Source organism: Apis mellifera, linkage group LG1 (genome assembly GCF_003254395.2).
Source record: "Apis mellifera strain DH4 linkage group LG1, Amel_HAv3.1, whole genome shotgun sequence".
NCBI classification, from domain to species: Eukaryota; Metazoa; Arthropoda; class Insecta; order Hymenoptera; family Apidae; genus Apis; species Apis mellifera.
Window position 1 is genome coordinate 14,695,737 of NC_037638.1, and position 18,962 is coordinate 14,714,698.

At 26.9% G+C, this 18,962-nt stretch overlaps 1 protein-coding gene across 3 annotated transcripts in view; it reads right to left on the reverse strand.

Annotated features, from left to right (window-relative positions):
* The window catches only part of LOC724618 (cysteine-rich motor neuron 1 protein), a 261,295-nt gene that overhangs the window by 229,470 nt on the left and 12,863 nt on the right, over window positions 1-18,962 (reverse strand). For all 3 annotated transcript variants that reach the window (XM_026446249.1, XM_026446248.1, XM_001120512.5), the window contains one exon: window positions 2,354-2,578. In XM_026446249.1, the coding sequence (XP_026302034.1) occupies window positions 2,354-2,578 (225 nt within the window). The remainder of the gene's footprint in view (window positions 1-2,353; window positions 2,579-18,962) is intronic.

Below are 18,962 nucleotides of genomic sequence, written 5' to 3' on the forward strand. Positions count from 1 at the left end.
CATTGATTACTTTGAAACTTAATTTGTAGAGAAACATGGAAAGTGAATTCTGGCATACGACAGGAAATGAAACTAAAGCAATAGACTAATATAAGCCGAAACTAAGGTTATTAATAAAGTTAATTTAAATGTCAAAATTGCATTCAGAACGTGAGCAGGATTTCCTATATACGTTGCAAAGAATATCGGTAGGTTACATGTTAATTCATTAATCAAATCTGCACGTGTAGAAATAATGAAAAAAAAAAGAAAAAAAAAAGAAATACGAAAAGCATAAAAAAAGAGATTCGGTAATATAACAAAATATAATAGGAAATAAAAGAAAGTACTGATGATTGAAAAATGAACCCGCGATAACCATTTAAAAATGATTGTAAAATGTATTGCATGCATATATAAATATACATACATATGTAATAATTCTGAAATTGAAAATTCTGTTGGCGGAAAAACAAAGCAGAAGCAAAGTTCTCTTCTTTTATTCCTTTCTCTGATGGATTTTGACTTGAACACCAGTCATCGAAATTTTACTCGTGTACTTAACCCCACAAAAGAACAATCCCTCTGATTCCCACCTTGAAAGTACGTACACGATTAAACTTTACCCGACGAATCGAATTTAACTTTCTGCACCGTTGCAGGTAACTACTTTTGTTACTTACTCGCTAACAACTTCGTTACACGTTCAACGCCAAAGTACGCTAGAATAGACTGCTGAAAGTTCGGCTCAATGAAAAGACGAGTTAACTATCGATTCTATATACGCAATAATTCGACAGCCTCTAACTGTAATTACCGTAAACTTATTCGATAGTCGGTTCTTCGCGAAGATCGGACAATGGCGAACAACGGTTCTTTTCCCGCGTAAACACGCCTCGATTCAACGCGGCCCCACGATTTTTCCTTCGCGTTATTATTATTCCTTTCATTGTATCCCCCAAGTAAATTTCGCAGGCGTTATTTTCGGTGACTTTAGAGAAGAAAGAAAGAAAAAAAAAGAAAGGGAGGAAGAAAGGAGAAAAGAAAGAAGCGAAGAGAGTGAGAGTTACGTCACGAGACGTATCCCTAGTTATGTCTTTTTCTCATTAACGCCGCCGCGGCGTCTACCCCTCCTCACCTTCGTGACCTTTCGCTTCTCTTAGTTGCCATTGTTCCTTCTTCTTCTACTATTTATGTTTTCTTTTCATTAACGGGCAACTGCCGCAGTTTCGTTATTTCAACTCTGCTCCCCTTTCACGTACTTCATCCACTTTAATGATTCTCATTTTCTTTCACTCGTGAACGCTTTATCGTTGAAGTGAAACAAGTAAAAAAAAAGTCAACCGCTCTGTTCTCCGTATATCATATGTATATATATATATATATATATAAAATGTATAGCCAATTTAATAATAACAAGAAGAACAGAATATATTACGATCAAATAATTCTTCGATACGATACTTTGTAAAATTGCGAAAGATTCGATCGAATGTTAAGAAAGAAAGAGAAATTAAGAAACTTAATTTGATTAAGAATTTTAAGAAAGGGAGGAATGTTATAAGAATAGCAAATTTGTTGTATATTATATATTAAGCAATTACTGTGAATCTTTATATTTAAATTTTGCTAAGGGATTATTATTTCTAATATCTAGATAGATTATGATGCAATTTTTTAAACTAATATCAAAAGAAAATGCTTGAATAAAAAGTTATTCAATTCAACAAATTGTAATGACAAGAAAGATTTTATTCAATGATGTATAAGATGATATCAAGAATTTAACAAAAGTTCTACATTATGACTATAAAAATATTATTAATTTCATGGAAATATTAATATATGAGTTTTTAAGGCACTAAAAATATTCAATTTATCTTATTACAAATTATGAAATTTCATAAAAAAATTTTAATCGGCGAAAATTAGAAATATCTTGGCTTTTTTAAAACAAAATTAAATATTTATGATTCAAACGCGTTACAATAATTTATAATTTATTGATAATTTCAATATGAACGGTAAATATATCGTTATTTATTCTGTTAATTTCGAATTATAAGCCATACAAATAACATATTAAAAAATTCAAGGTTATTTGAAAATCACTTAACATCAATTATAATTTTATAAAATCAAAAATATCTTAAAAGGAACAAAGTAAGTTTGAATTTTTATCGAATAAATATTTTTTTGTAATAAATTTTCGAATTATCGAGAATTTTTCATTTTCTAAAATGAATATTTATTATTATTTTACTCGAAATATTTTCTCGTAAAACTCGCGGAAAGATTTAAAAAGATATCGCTGAATATCCTATATAAGTCGACTAATTCGAAGAATAAGAGGAAAACATATATGCGAGCTTACCGTAATTCATCTTTGCGGCCAAATTGAGCTTGCACTCGTGTTGGGTAGAATAATCATAAGGACGAGGTTCGTTTGGACACCAAGGCACCGACGGTCCACAAACGCACTTTCCAGTAGACACGGTATTTCCGTTTTCTCCGGCGGTTCCCTCGGACACTAAGTTGCAACCAGGTTCAGACATTATCTGCCCGTGCGGACAATGCCTCCTCCATCTGCCCGGGATCTCTAGAAAGAAAGGATAACCGCAAAACCAAGTTACAATTTTTCTCTTCTCGTCGAAAGTTTACAGGGGATAACGAATGGGGTATCAGGTATGAATAAATGGATCGGAATAAGCAACGTGATCGCGTGTCTACCTTTATTTATTACTTTTTCCTTTTGAGCGAGTTGGCTTACTCATTGTTATTCCGATATTTTGTATAGGTACATATATATGTATGTGAAAAATTATTGTTGAGTTTTCAATCATATGAATCATTATCAATTGTTCTTTAAATTTGAAATTGTATGAAGAAGAATTCTGCTCTCTAGTTTTTTTTCTTTTTTATTAGATATTAAATCTCGAGCTAAAGTCGAAAATTTTAAGAGTATTTTTATTATAAATAGAATTTGATAAAAAATCGGAAAATTATTTTTGAAATTTAATGATATGAATTGATAATTTACAAAATGAATGAAAGATTAAATGCATATCTTTTCATTTAATTTCAATTTTCAACAGTTTGATTTTATAGATAAAAGAATTTGTTCTGTACTGTACTAGTTAATAAATTCTTAATTTTTAAATTTCTTCAACATTCTTATTGTACAACAAACATACATGGAAACATATTTTATATTACATTATATTATAAAACTAGAATATTTTTACTGAATAAATATATAAATATATTATAATAAATATTGAATAAATAATATACATAATAAAATAAAATCATTTACTTATAGATAAGAAATAAAAGATCAATTCTAAAATATATAAATTTTTAACAAAGTGAAAAACAAATATAATGAATATCGAGAATGATACAAAAGAATACACAAATATGATTCCATAGTATATTACAAAAAATTATTATATTCACTTGTCATTTAAAAAAAAGAAATGTTAATATCTGGCGAAATAAGTGAAAAATAATTGAAATAAGTTAGTATACGATTCCCTTCCAAAAATTAAAAAAATTTGTAAAAGATTTGTTTCACACAAATAAAGGAATTTTTAAATCGAATATATTACACATTGTTAATATTAATTGATGATATTAATAATAATATATTCGAAAAAAGAATAATTAATATTTACGTTGATTATAAAAAATAATTGACCGTTAGAGCATAAGACGAATTCTTGTGAGATACAAGAGAATTGTATCGATGCGATGCGACGTTACACGAGAAAGTCCATGCAATTACGCGGTTGCCAACATTAGTAAACGGGACAAGTATAATGTATGTCAGATCGGACTAAGGCTTCTATTGTACCCAAGAGAATATAATGTGGTTTCCTAACGATACTGCTATATGTTCTAACGACAAATTCAAATTCAATTACAAACACCACGCAAAACTAAATTGCATCCCATCCGAGAATTTAAGCGAGCAGTTAAAACCTAGTGCAATTTTGAAAAGTAATCGTTACCGATTGAAACATCGCGTCGGTAAAATAGATAGATAGAATTTATAGAATTGGTAACGAGATAAAGAGAAAAAACGGAGTTATTCGTTAGAAGAAAGGTGATGGTCGAGCTTGCTCGATCGATAAGTTTAATAATCTAGGGTCGAGCGTTCCGGAAATCGAATTTACCGATCAGTTTACCGATCGACCTTCTATGCTGAACCAAATTCTAAACGCGAATTCATTTCGAGCTAATGGTTTGAATGTGCTTCCGGCTAATTGGTCGTGGTTCACCGAGTACACACAGGTAGAGCGCTCTACCGAATTGCTGCCAGACATAACGGCATGCGATGCAACGTTCTTGTCTTCTGATCAAGACAATAAACAATTTTATGTCAATATAATCGGGAAGTAAATTATCATAGAAAGATAAATGACTTTGAGTTTCCTTTCCTCTCTCTCTCTCTTTTTTCTCTCTTTTCAAAATAAATCCTTTTTATTAAATATGTTTGTCTTACGTGACAAAACATACATATTATGTGCGCAATTCACATTCAAGATATATCGTTAAGAAATAAAACATTAAACAAAACTAAGTTAAATGAAGTTATCTTAGCACATAATATATAAATAAGGATTAAGAAACATGCGACTAAAAAAGTTTATATTATTAAAATTTTATTTTTAATTTTAAGTTACTTTTATTTTAACTTATAAAACTTATATACAGAGAAAAAAAAGAATCAATTGTCGATAATAAAAACTACATTATATCAATCATAGAATTTAAAACTTTTTTTCGATTTGAAAAAAAATTTTATAATATCGAATCAGTGTTAATTGGAATAGTATTAAGTGTCTTATTATAATTTATAATTGCACTATGAAAATCTATTTGTAAAACTTTTAATGAAATTAAAAAAGAAACTGCTCATAAAATGATTACTTCGATTTGATATTAAAAAAAATATATTAATTGAAACAAAATATATATATATATTTTTTCACACAATAATTAATAATTATTAAGTTAATATGTCTTTATTTCAATTTCTGATGAATTTTTTAAATTTAAAATTATCCCCAATTTCAAGAAATAATTATCTTTCAACAATAAACAATAAAATATGTCATTTATTAATTTATTATATTAATATATTACATCAATATTATTAATCTATTATATCAATATAATTTATTATAATATGTTTTAATAAAGAATTCGTTCTTTGTCAAATCCAAAAAGGGACTAAGAACATTATTATTATACAAAACAATGTATCATGATTTATATCTTTATTGCTCAAAACAGTCCAAAATAAGTTGATATATCAACACCTAAATGTAGTTGTATTTATCTCTATTTATATACATACACAATGTGGTAATAGTACAATCATAAAAGGAGTGATTTTACATGAAAAAATAAATTAAAAATATAAAATAAAGATCCTTTTATTTGAAATTTCATTTTCGAGTCAATCAAATTTGAAAATTCTTTTTAAACGTACAAATGAAATTAACTAATTCTTCTGATTGAATATAAATAAACTATCAATACATTGCTATTCTACAAATGAAAATAAAATAACATAGTAGAATAAAATTTTATCTCTTAAAACCTTATTTTCATAAAAATTGAATCTATATAATATATCAAGAAATCGTACAATCGGTTCATATAATATAATATATTAAAAATTTTCAAATTCGAATTTTCTCGAAAACTAATTTTTATATGAAAGAAATTTATTCTATATTTTTTGTTTATTTTCACAGTTATTGATAACTCATTCGTAAAATTGGGAAATAACTAATTTCGCTAATGCTTGAAAACTTGATGAAGTTGATTTATTCGAAAACAAAGCTTTAAATGAAAAAATTTTATTTTCAATTTATTTTTTTATATAAAATCTTTTCTGCTATTATCCATGAGACATTTTACAATGCAAATATTTATAATATAAATATTTCTATAATAAATTTAACATGTCTATTTTTATTAAAGATATACTTAATACGATTGCTAAAAAATCAATTTATTAATATAAAACGAGACAGTCCTCCATCGAGTAAAAAAAATGCAAAATTTAAACTGAGAAAACAGAGTTTTTATTTACATAGTGTACAAGTTTTTATATTTAAAAGAGATGGTAATTTCAATGATAATTATCACTTCTTGTATCTATATATAAATATAAATAAAATAGCAATTAAATGAAATTAAAAATAATATTTAAATATGTTATGTTATGTAAAATAATTAAAAATATTAAACATAATCATAATATCAAATCAATAATTTTTTAATTAATAAATCAAAATATTTTCTTAATTAACTTTTATAATATGACTTTTAACAAATTATTATTTTTTATAAAGATTATCGATCTAAATTATTTAATGCAATAAAAGATACATGATTAAATTAAAAAAAAATTCAAGTAATCTTCATAAAATCTTGATAAAAAAAAATGACAGAAACAAAGAAATGATTATTATACTTGTCTGTTATATAACTTCTCTTTACCAATAGTTTAAGAAATAAATATATAATATATATATTATTTATATTATTACATTATATATATATATTTATATTTATATTTATATTATATCAAAATCAACATCACTATTTTCGACATTTTAAATATCATTTATCAATATATTAAACCAGTATGATCAAAAAATCAGCGATAAAGTCTTTTCTTGTACTAAATATATCGATAATCCTAATAATTGATTCTTTCATTTTTATTTATCAGACTTAACAGATATTTCGGTAATAAAAAAATATGCTTGGATCAAAAAAACATCCAAAGACCGTTTTAATATGAATGTAAATGTATAAATCTATTTTACGCTTGACATTCAGCCAGCTAAATTAAATTTCTGATTTTACATTGTAAAAAGTGGAGAATCGAAAAATATTTTCGTGATGCATGCCAACGGGGGGAAAAAAAAAATGCGCATAAAAATATTGTAAAAATTTATTGTTTCAATGCAAACAGAACAAAGAGATTATCTTTAATCAACTTTTTGTTACTACTGGTCGGTATTGCGTGCCCGGCAAAAAATCAATAGTTAAATATTTTTCGTTCGTGGAAGCTGACTTTCAAAAAGTGAACATATTCACGGCACGTTGCAATTTCTGCGAAACAGTTGCCACAGAGACAATGAAATACGAATTTCTACCAAGTTACCAAGCAGCGGACGAATGTTATGAAAAATAATGGCACCGACCGACATTAATTGTAACTAAATTATATACATATGAAATGAGATGCGATTCGATAAGTTTGCGCACATTTATCACGACTCGCGAAAGAGAATAATCCATTTACGGAAAACGCAAAATCAGGTGGACTAGTTGAATTTTTTTTTTTTTTTTTCTTTTTTTTTCCAACTTCATCTACATGGATGATGCAAAAACCGCAACATCAGAATACACCGTCTGGCTTGACAGCTATCTGTTTTCTGACTCGACGTGCGCGTCCGTAACAATTAACGAACCGGAAACTAAAACTATGCTTTCTCATTATCTGTCACACGAACGATGATCGATGATCCGAAACAATTACGAGCCTGCGTTCATTTAATCCGACCAAAAGTCGTAATCGAGCAGATTTGCGCTGTAATCTTCGCACTTCGCGAAAATAAATGAATTTACAAAGATTTTTTTGTATAAAAAATGATAAAATGTTCGATATTCTCTTCGGCGAATTTGCAGAGCAAATATCAATGTTCTTCGTTTAAACATTTGAATTCGCGTCCTAAATTAAACGAATTATCGCTCGTTCTAAATTAAATTTTCTATTTTCAGAAATAATAACACTAAAATAGAAGGCGCGAATCGAGAAATCCAAGAACGGATCGTTCTCAAAAATAATAAATTGCCCGTTTTGTATATTAGCTTTGAATCAATTTTTTTTTTTTCTATAATCGTATGAAATATTGTCTGGTATAAATTCAGATGAAAGATATCGCGAAATATTTCTGGAATAAATTCATTCGCGAATATATACGTTGCATTATTATAAAAATGGATCAATTTTATGAGAAACTGGTCATCGAATATGAAAAGATTTTCGTTAAATTATCAAACATATTTCAGAATTTTTATTTTTATTTTCATCGAAAATATCCAAAGAAGTGACTTTTGTTTTTAGTATATCGGAATTAGTGTATGGAATATTATAGGAAATTTAAGAAATATATCGATCTCTTCATTGACGAATCTTAAATTGAACCATTTAAAAAATAAACTGATAATCACCAAATAGTTTTGTGTATTATTAAAGAAATAATTTCGATCTCGAAAAAAAAAGATCGGATATAAGTTTGATCGAAAAAATATCAAGACAAAGGGAAGCTTGTACCGAATTCTAAATAGAATTGAATACATACAGATACAAAACACATAGATAGAAACACGATACATTTCAAGCAAACGATAGAAACTTCGATAACACGGTAAAAATTGCAGTTACACGTTTGCTTTTTTCTCTTGATCGGTATCCTATCAGATTTAAAATCGGAAAATCCATCCGATGCATTCAGGTCATTCGGCGCATCCATCGATGTTATAACACGGTGTATCTCTCGCATCAGATCCCCTGTCTTCTATCGATTCACGTAATGTCACGAATTGCACATCACTCAGCCAAGCACCGTGCCGCACCGGTTTGATATCCCGGAGCGTACGCGGACGCAATGACACATTCGCGCTCACTCACACCAACCTTACAGTCTGGAATGTAATCGCGCAGCTTGGTGAGGTCCCAGTGGCTCACGTGAAATAAAGCAAGTAATCGATTGCAGTCGTACACAAACCGACGGACTGCCTATAGACCTCGCAGGATATACAACGAATCCTTGGCTTAACTACTCTATCCCCCTATCCCGTATACACACGTGAAACCGAAATATATTTGTGCCCGCTTCCTACCGAATCTCTCGCGCCACAATATCTCTTTTCTCTTTTATTATCCTACGGTTACGTATTCTTTCGTGTCATTGATTTGGAAACAATTTAACGATCCATTTTACTAATTCTTTAAAAGGTAAATTTAAGATAAAACTTGTGAATACAATTTTTATATTTAATGAATAGATTTTATCAATTTATTGTATTTATTTATATTTAATTACGCTTTAACATGTAATATTCTTTTCTTAAATGAAATTCTTGTTTTTTTTTTTATATCACAAAAATAATTCGTTCGCTTCCATTCTCCCTTCGAGCTTATTATATAATTTGAAACATGCAATGTGATATTTTATATTTTCTCAAGATAATCGAAAAGTGAAATATAGTATTATCCAATTATTATTTATTATCGGTATTATGTTCGGTCATAATTTCGATTGAAAATTTCAATTTTTGGATATCTCGTACAAAAATCTTGCAATTATTTGTTATACATTCTTTTTTTATATAAATTCACAATGGAAGTGAGATTTCTTGAGCCACTACTGTTTTTAGCTTACGTTTTCATATAAGTAAATACATATATCGATCTGGTCAGCTTTTGAATCAACAATTGCCAACTGTGAAACGTACGGAGCAAAGTTACTCACAATGCTTTTTCTCCGCATCGGAATCGCAATCCGGTCACGTACGTTTCTTAATCTCGACACCGCTTACTTTCCTCTCAGCTATACTTTCAAACGTCCCGTTAACGATACGATTGTCTTGATCGAACGTAAAAACAGCAAAAGCGAACAGAAAATCAATTGATTGAATGTAAAAGGCAATGATTTCCCAACTTTTAACAATTACCACTATTACCACATAATTGAATCTATTTTTGAAACAACTTTTTCATCATGTTTTTTACTCCAATTTAAATTTACGAATTCAAGAGATAGAATTCAGATTTAGATAATTATTTAGTTACTTTAATAACGTTTTGTTTCTCCAATTTTTATTAAAATAAAGTTTCGATCAGGAAAGTTTAAAAAAAAAATTTCATGTTTTTATCTATTTTCATAAAATAAGGAAAAAACGTACACGTTTAATTTTTACGATTTATACCAAACATTTTAAAAGAATTAAATGTCCAAAACGTAATATGAAAATGCTAGCAATAGAATATAATTAGATTTGGATTTTACTTGAATTTATAATCATTTATTTTAGTTGATGCTAATTATTTGATGAAATCAACATTAGAATCGAATAAAATATTTCAGATATTTTTTTCAAGCCTATTTTGTGATAAATTAAAATTTTTAAATAAAAATGATATTATAAAAATTGGAATATATCGTTAAATTACAGATTTACCAAAATTTAAAAATATTTTATCAATAAAAAACGCTAAAGTTTATAGTAAATCTCGTTAATAATTAGCTTTTCGCATGAACAACGCGAATCGCGCGATCCGTTAAATGCAAATTGCGACGCGGATCGGCACACAAGTGGCGATAGTATCTCGTGAACGAAATGTGTCGTTCTTTAACCACGTAAATGGAAGCGGCGTTTTTCGGACGCAGTTGTCGTACGGTTAGCAATTTTCCGCGTTTCAAAGTGGGCCGAAAAAAATACGAGGGACGAGACACAAAATCCGAGTTGTAAAATCAAAATATCCCCATTCGTGTGCAAGCATTCCCACTCACGCGATTCGTATTTTTCCTCCCGTCCGCATTATCGTCTATGTACGTACGTATAAATCTATATAAACTGCAACTGTAATATCTATAAGTATACGTACGTATACGTAACGTGTATGCGCGCGCAAACATGTATTTGTACATAAACTACTATTTATATCAGAGAGTACAACGGAGCCTGATATTCTATGTGTGGCGTATCCACGCGGCCGCAATCCATATGCACTTCCATAGAAGAACATCTGTCGTTCGAAATGGACTATTCTTCGTTTATTTGATTCGAAACGAGGTTTCCCAATATGAACGTTGAGTCGGGCTGCTACCTGCTCTCCAACCACAAACCAACTATTACCCGTGACCCTTGCGATTTTATCGCGGTCTTACCAGCAATCGAAAATCCAACATCGATACGTGTGTACCGCAAGGACTTCGTTTCAAGATTAACCATTATTTCGATCGTCTGTATTTTTCTTCGAGTCAATTAAATCGAATCGGATTGAAAACTAATATAACTCCGCTTAAAATTGATTCTGTATATATACAGTGCGTTTGAAAAAATAAGATTCATTTTCTTTCTTTTTTTTTTTATGTTTTAGCCAATTGTTTGTATTTTATAGATCATATATTCTATTGGAATATATAGAGAGTCTCACGGATGATACAAATAATGAAATTAATTAATTTCTTGATTGGATACGAATAAATTAAAATCAATAAATGATTACTCTACATGTAAAAGTAAACAAAAAATGTAGAATAAAATTTTATCGCTTTAAATTCTTGTTTTTGTTACACGTACACAAGGAATTATATAATCGGCAAATTTAATTTTTATGAATTTTTATGAAAAAAATTTATTTATTTTTTGCTTATTTTCACGTGTAAAATTAGATCCTATCGATAGTCATTTGTAATGTCAGTTTAATCAAAAAATAATTATACTTAAAAATTTTTCAAACTTAATTCGAAAGTAAAGAAATTTTATATATTTTTAATTTATTTTTTTCATGTAAAATCATTCTATCTACGATTGCTTCATTATTTCCTCCATCGGATCGTGATCGATAAATCTATAAATTTTTGATCTAAAGATGAATAAAATTAAAAAATTTAACCATTTATCATATTCATTTAATTTCGATATGATTTCTTATTTTCAAAACTAAAAATAATAATAAAAAAGTTCATTATGATAATATCCTATATACTATATATTATATAAACAATCATGATAAAATTATACAAGATAATTATCATAGCAAATCATTAAAAATTTATTTTTATATCGATTGGCTACTATATTTTAAATAAAAAATATAAATGCTTTTTGCAAATATCATTTAGTTAAATCATAATTTTTAAATTTATAAACATATGTTTTTAAACAATGTGTAACTATATATTATCGATATTGTCGTATTGAAAATTCCTCGTTAAAAATTCCATAAAATTTTGAATTATTATATTATAATTATATATAGTGTCGAAAAATTGCATTCGAGCATAATATTTCACTGACGTAAAAAAAAACTACATATACATGCATCTTTTTTTCTCATGCTCGACTCAACTTCGCAATTACTCGGTGACAAACGTAAGAGTACGTTTGAAAATAAGTATACGCGTGCATTTTGTGCATTTCTTTCGAACAAATGCAAAATGTTTTCGAAATGCTAGCGCGCATAAACATTCATTCTCCCGGAAAAAGTTGGAAACGCGTTCGTTGAAAAGATTTCTCGTTGCTCCTCGTTCCCGATAAATCCACGCTAAAGAAAATCATACACAAAATCATCAACGCTGGAAAATTAAAATCAACTTTCCTTTTCTCGAATTATTCGAACCCCCATCATATCCACGATGATTACGTGATATTTTATCTTACCACGATCCTTAGAATATTTCCAATATCCCGCATCCGCGAAGATACACAAATCATCGCGTGTAGACCGTGCTTTAGAAAACGTGCAAACGTTGAAATGGCGCGGTGTAGCGGCGCGGGGAAGTAAATGGAGTTTAGCGCGTCCCGTTTATGAATATTTTAAACGAACACCGCTGCACGCCGCTGTAACGCAATCGTACTACTATTTCAACCGGTGTGGCACAATGTATTTCGTAGGGCGATTACTGTACGATGGAAGAATATCCGAGGGTTATGTAATATCAAAGTAGGAGGTTAATATAGAAAACTCGACGAAAACGTGTAGAGTTAAACGAAATTCATCTTTGAAAACCTTGTCGCTGCAATCGCCATCGCCGACATCATCATTCAGTATTCGAAAATGCATCCTAGTGTTTTCACACTAAAGATTTTCTTCTCGAAAGCGAATCATCTCCGTTGCGCTACTGCATAAAACATATACAGCCGGAAGCATGCACTCGTGGCGCGTGTATGCATCCCCTCGACAACAAACGAGGACGAACGGCTTTTCTTTTTTTTTTCCTTTTTTTTTTTTTTTTTTTCACCAACGTTCGTTGAACTCTGTACCGTACGTAAGTAAATAACGATCAACGATTACAGATTTTCCGTGATAAAACGAATTACAATGGATGCGTAAAAAATTGCACGTACGCGACATTTGTATGAAATTTTAAACAATTTTCTCGATTTATGATTATATCTATTTGTTTTGCTTCGATTCGTTTTAAAAATCATTTAAAAATTATTGAAAGTTGACTATTTTTAAAACTTGCTTTTAATTTAATAATCACTGTAAATCAATTTTCTCATTGTTTGCATAATATATACAATTTTTTTAGATTTCTTTGAGATACAATATATATATATATATATATATATATATATATATATATAACAATTGAAATGGTTTCAATATCCAAATGAAATTTTATCAGCTACATAGATAATATAATGTTGAATTATAAATTCTTTTTTCGCAGAATCTTCACATTCTTGTAATTGAAATAAGAAATGATATAATATTCATAATTCTTGAAAAATCAAATTCATTGTTACTTTCAATATATCGATTGAAAATAAATTTTCATAAATTAATAAAAATTATTAAATATTGAATTATTCTATGTTCAAAAAATAGACTAAAATACATATCATTTCTTAAAGAAATTTATCGATAAAACAAATATTTTTTAATAATTCTTTATTTTTTTGTTTTAAAATTATATAAAATATTTGTTTATTTTTATAAACACATAAACAAATTACTTATGAATTATATTTATATTTATAATTATAATTATATTTTATTAAAAATAATGGAAAATAATAATTTTTAATATTAAATAAGGTGCAAAATTAATAAAATATAAAATTATTAAATTGTTTTTTATTAACAGTTTCTCTTTGGATTTTTCTACTCTAATAGTTTTACTCTAAAAAAAATAAATAGAAAGAATTGTATATTTTATAAAATTGGATTGTATAAAGTATGATGACGTTATATTTATCCAATTTTTTGTGAATATAACAAAACTTATTTTTAATAATTAATATTTATTATTATTAATAAAAATTTCATATAGACTTGTAAATGAATATTGACATTCATGAATACTCATAAATAAATGATATTGAAGTACGACGTATTGTAATACAATAACTGGGGCATATTATAAAACACATTGCAATAAATAAATATTGGCAAAAAAGTTTGGACATGAACGATTTGAAAAAGTTATGTTTCCTAACTTTTTCGTTCTCCTCTTTCAAATATATGTGTTAATTTATCATACAAAAAATAATAACCTAGAACATTTTTTATTATGCGTGGCAAATTATTTAAAAGTTGAAAATCAAAATTACATATGAAAATCTTATTAGAAAACTTAATAATTATATTTGTTTGAGATATCAAACTTGTTGTTTTCATTGATATATCTATTACTATTTATATGATTAAATAATAATAAAACGTTTTATTAACAAGAATAAGATTATCAATCATTAATAACATTATTTATATTGTAGTACTAAAATGTACACAATAGAAAGAAATAATTTTTACTATAATGCTAATAATTAGATTTCTCATATTATGGTTATATACATTGTTGGAAAGTTATTAATATTTATCAAAAAATTGATTATGTAAGTAAATATTTTTCCTCAAGAATTTATATTAATTTGTGTTAAACTTTATATAATTATATTAGTAGAAATTAAGTGAATATTTTAAAATTTATTTATTAGACTATTTATTGTAATAGTATTTTTTATACATAAATAGTAAAAATAAAGTTTAAGATCATGAAGAATAATTGGAATTAAAATCAATGTTTGGAATTAACTTATAAAATTTCTATAAACGTGTGTTTTTTTATAGTTTGGGTATAAATTTTATATCCAATTGTAAATTTTATTTTAAATCTAATCTTAATTTTAAATTTAATCTTAAAATTATTTTTATAAAAATTTAAATTGCTATTTTGTCGTCAAATAACAACTTTTATATTTTATTTAAATTTATAAATATATTATAATTTATGTATAATTAATTTCAAATGTTTATTATTAAAATACGAAAATAATTAATATTTTATAATAACATAATTTTCTTAACATTGTATTATTTTATTATTATTAAAATAAATTGCTAATAATATTTTAATTAATTGTATCTATAATCAACTGTGAATGAAACAAGTTAAATAACATAGAATGTTAAAAAAAAAAAATAGAAACACTTCAATTAGTATTATATAAAATGATACTCGTTTGATTTTTAATGATGAATAATTATAAAACTTATTGCATAAAAGATAAAGAAAGCACAAACAGGTTAGTATCATTATTTTTATCTCTGATACAATAAATTTTATAAAATTCAAATTGAAATATTTATTAAATTTTTGGATAGAGAATAAGAATAGTTGAACATTAATTATTATTAAAAAATATATAATTCATTTAAAAAAAATAAAATTGATCTTCATATGATCTTTATTACATCCCCTCACGAAAGAATTAATAATACCTCACAAAAGAATTAATAAAAAATATATCTTTGTTGATACGATTCAATTTTTATCTAAAACATTCTTGTGCTTTATAATATTAAGAAAGTCAAGACATCAGATTAAATATCCAATATAAATATTAGATTATCTTTAATTATTTTAATTTTAAATTATATTATTTAAATATTATTTAATTAATATTCGAGTATATTTTATTAGATAGACAATCCTTGCAACATTTTTTCCATATAATTTATTAAAAAATCAAAAAAATTAAGAATTAAAAAAAATAGCCTGTATTATTTTTTTTCCCTAATCCGTAAGATCCTTCTTTAGACGATTTTGATTAGGTTTGTTCCCATTCTATTGAGAAATATTCGCAAATGACGACTTATGATGGATAAAAATTCGCATTTTCTTATCATTCGTTAAGCAGTCGTGTAATCATGTTTCGTATAGCAGAGCTTTGAAGCATTGTGATTAATTTATCGCATAAACGTTGTTCATGGCTGACCGAGGATCTCGCCTTACTCGTAAGAGGGTACGACGTGTTCGTGTTGGTTAATCGAGCTCGATATCACTTTGCGACCATGCAAACCATGCGTACACGTCGTTATATACGTATACGCGTGTGTACACGTACACGTGAACACATCTACAGAGAGAATACGTGGTTCGTGCAGATAATGTTACGGTCAATATTTCACCGCAAAACTCATTCGAGCATGCATAATTTCATTTTTAATCCATAATCGTATATGAAGAAAGCGACTCACCACAGTTTACTCGATGTCGATATTAGACTCCGTGATTGTATCGAACTATATATCATATTTCTCTATCCTTTCAAAAATGTACAATTATTATTGAAAATGGAAACATATTTATACAATATTTATAGTTTTCTTGTCAATAATTTGAATTTGTCTTCTTGTCTATCTCTACAGCGTATTCTAACCTTTTTCATATTTAATATTAATTTAATATTTAATTATTTTAAGGAGAAAAAAAGAGAGAGATTCGATATTCGATTCAAAAGAGAGAGATATGATTAATAAAGCAAAGCAATGTAATTATATTAAAATAAGTAAATACTAAAAAAAATCTAAAAATAATTATCGTAATGAATTGAGGATTACTACAATGACCAATTATATATATAATATAATCTACGTATACGATATTCATACGTTAAATCATCAGCTGAAATCTATAGATTCAAAGAATTATCATTGTAAGATAAAGATGAGTGTGATATTTGTCACAAGTAATGTCTAATTCGGATGAATTTACGTCTCCGGTGCGTCGCCTGAAAACCGATAATGTCTATGATTAACGAATTCAGATACGATTTTACCTTCAACCACGAACGAATCTCCATTCAACCTCGAAAAGGCAATAATGTCATTATGAGCAATGGTGAGGAAATGGCCCGTAAATGCTCAGATATCTCGTACCGTGTTTCCCATTCTTTTCCTTCTTTTTCCTTAACCACACCAAGATCCTCGAGACTTGTTCTCGTTTCAATGGGTCACTATGCGTCCTATCACGAGATAATAATCGCCTTCTCTTCGCCGTTTCTTTACCAATTTTAACCGCAATCTTATAATCGTTCGATATTTTTTCGATATTTCGAATATCAAAACGGACGTTGCTGTTCCTTTAAATGTTACATTGTAAGTAAAAATTGTAGTAATGTGTATCTTACCGTAAAATTTTTATCGTATCTATGAATTATACAATATCGAAGATATCCTATCTGTTAAATTGCGTATTCTTAATTTTTATTTTATTTCGTTTGATTTTCGTTTTCATTTATGTAATAGTTATGTAAATATAAATGACAGAAATATAATATTCTATAAAAATAATCAAGTATACATGTTATTTTTATCACGTTCTTGATTCAAATACTCAAAAGATCGAATATTAATTTTAGCGCGATATTAATTGATGCTGTTTGTACTTGTGTTTAAACAATTTATAAATAATTCAGATGTTACAGTTTTTTGATCAATTCGAACATATGAATTAATTGCTGTAACGTATACAAGCTACTCCAACAATTTATTTAATAAAAGGAAATTGATTATTTGCTGAATCAATTGTTTTATCATTTTGTAAAATTTTATATGTATGTAGATGTACACAATTATCGATTCGCATATTTTTGACATTCAGTTTTATCAGTGATCAAAACAACATTCACATTTGATAAATTCAGTAACAAAACTGTATAGATAGTATTATAATGGAATTCATATTTTATATATACACAGTGAAACAATATCTTTATCCATTTTTAATATTTCTATTGTTTTTAAATATATAAATTTTTATTGTTTATAGATTATATTTTTTATCAATTTATAGATATATTTTTATACAAAAGTTGTGCCTTGTGAAGAAGTTTATAGTGTGACAATAATAATTTTTTTTAAATGAAGATTTCAAAGATTTCAAGATCGTTTCAATTTTTTTTAAATTGCATGCCATACTTTTTCATTGATAATGTAAAAAATTTTTAGAATTCAACTTTTTCTATTTAACAAACTTTATTTTATGTTTATTTTATATTAAAAGGTGTTTGAAATCGTCGATGAATCGTTGCAATCGTTTGATTACAGAAGCATGTTCTTTTATGGGCCTATTTCGTCACTAACTCGTTTATCAGATATAACACAATTCGATTTCTCTCTGTGAGAATTATTAAAAAATATTATATTACGAAGAGAAAGTAAAATATGCTACATCATGAAAATGATAAGAAATACATGGATTTCGAAAATTAGATTAAATTTTAATATTACATCAATGCAAAGGGATACTATTTCGAATATAATATTGTAATAAGAATCGTTGAATTCCTCTATCATCATCAAAAAAGTATATAATTAAAAAAAATGAAATATCTGAAAATTTTTTATCTAAAAAAACTATATAACTATATTTTTATCTATAAAACTATATTATTGCTATATTATAAATTTATCTGCATCTTTTTTTTTTAAATTTTTGAATATGTTTAAAAACAAGAAAAACATTTAAAAGAAGAATAGAAATATTGCCTTTCTCTATACATACATAAGAAATTGACAACTGAATTGTTCAAACTGAAAAGTGCATCAAAATAAAAAAAATATTAATTATTAATAATATTGTTAGAACAAAAGTCTCTTATATCGAATAAAAGATTAGATTTATATAATAATATAGACAAAAATTTAAAAGGATATCAAGGAAGTAGACATATAAGTTGGATTTCCATAAAATCATATAAACTGTTTTTGATTATTATCAATTCGGTAAAATAATCGCGTTATATTTTTATACGACTACGGTTTCATGAGTTTCATTCATTTTCGTTTCATTCATTTGTACTCAGCCATTTGCACGGAGATTGCAATTTATAAAATAAAAAAATTTTAGCAAGAATGAAAAAAA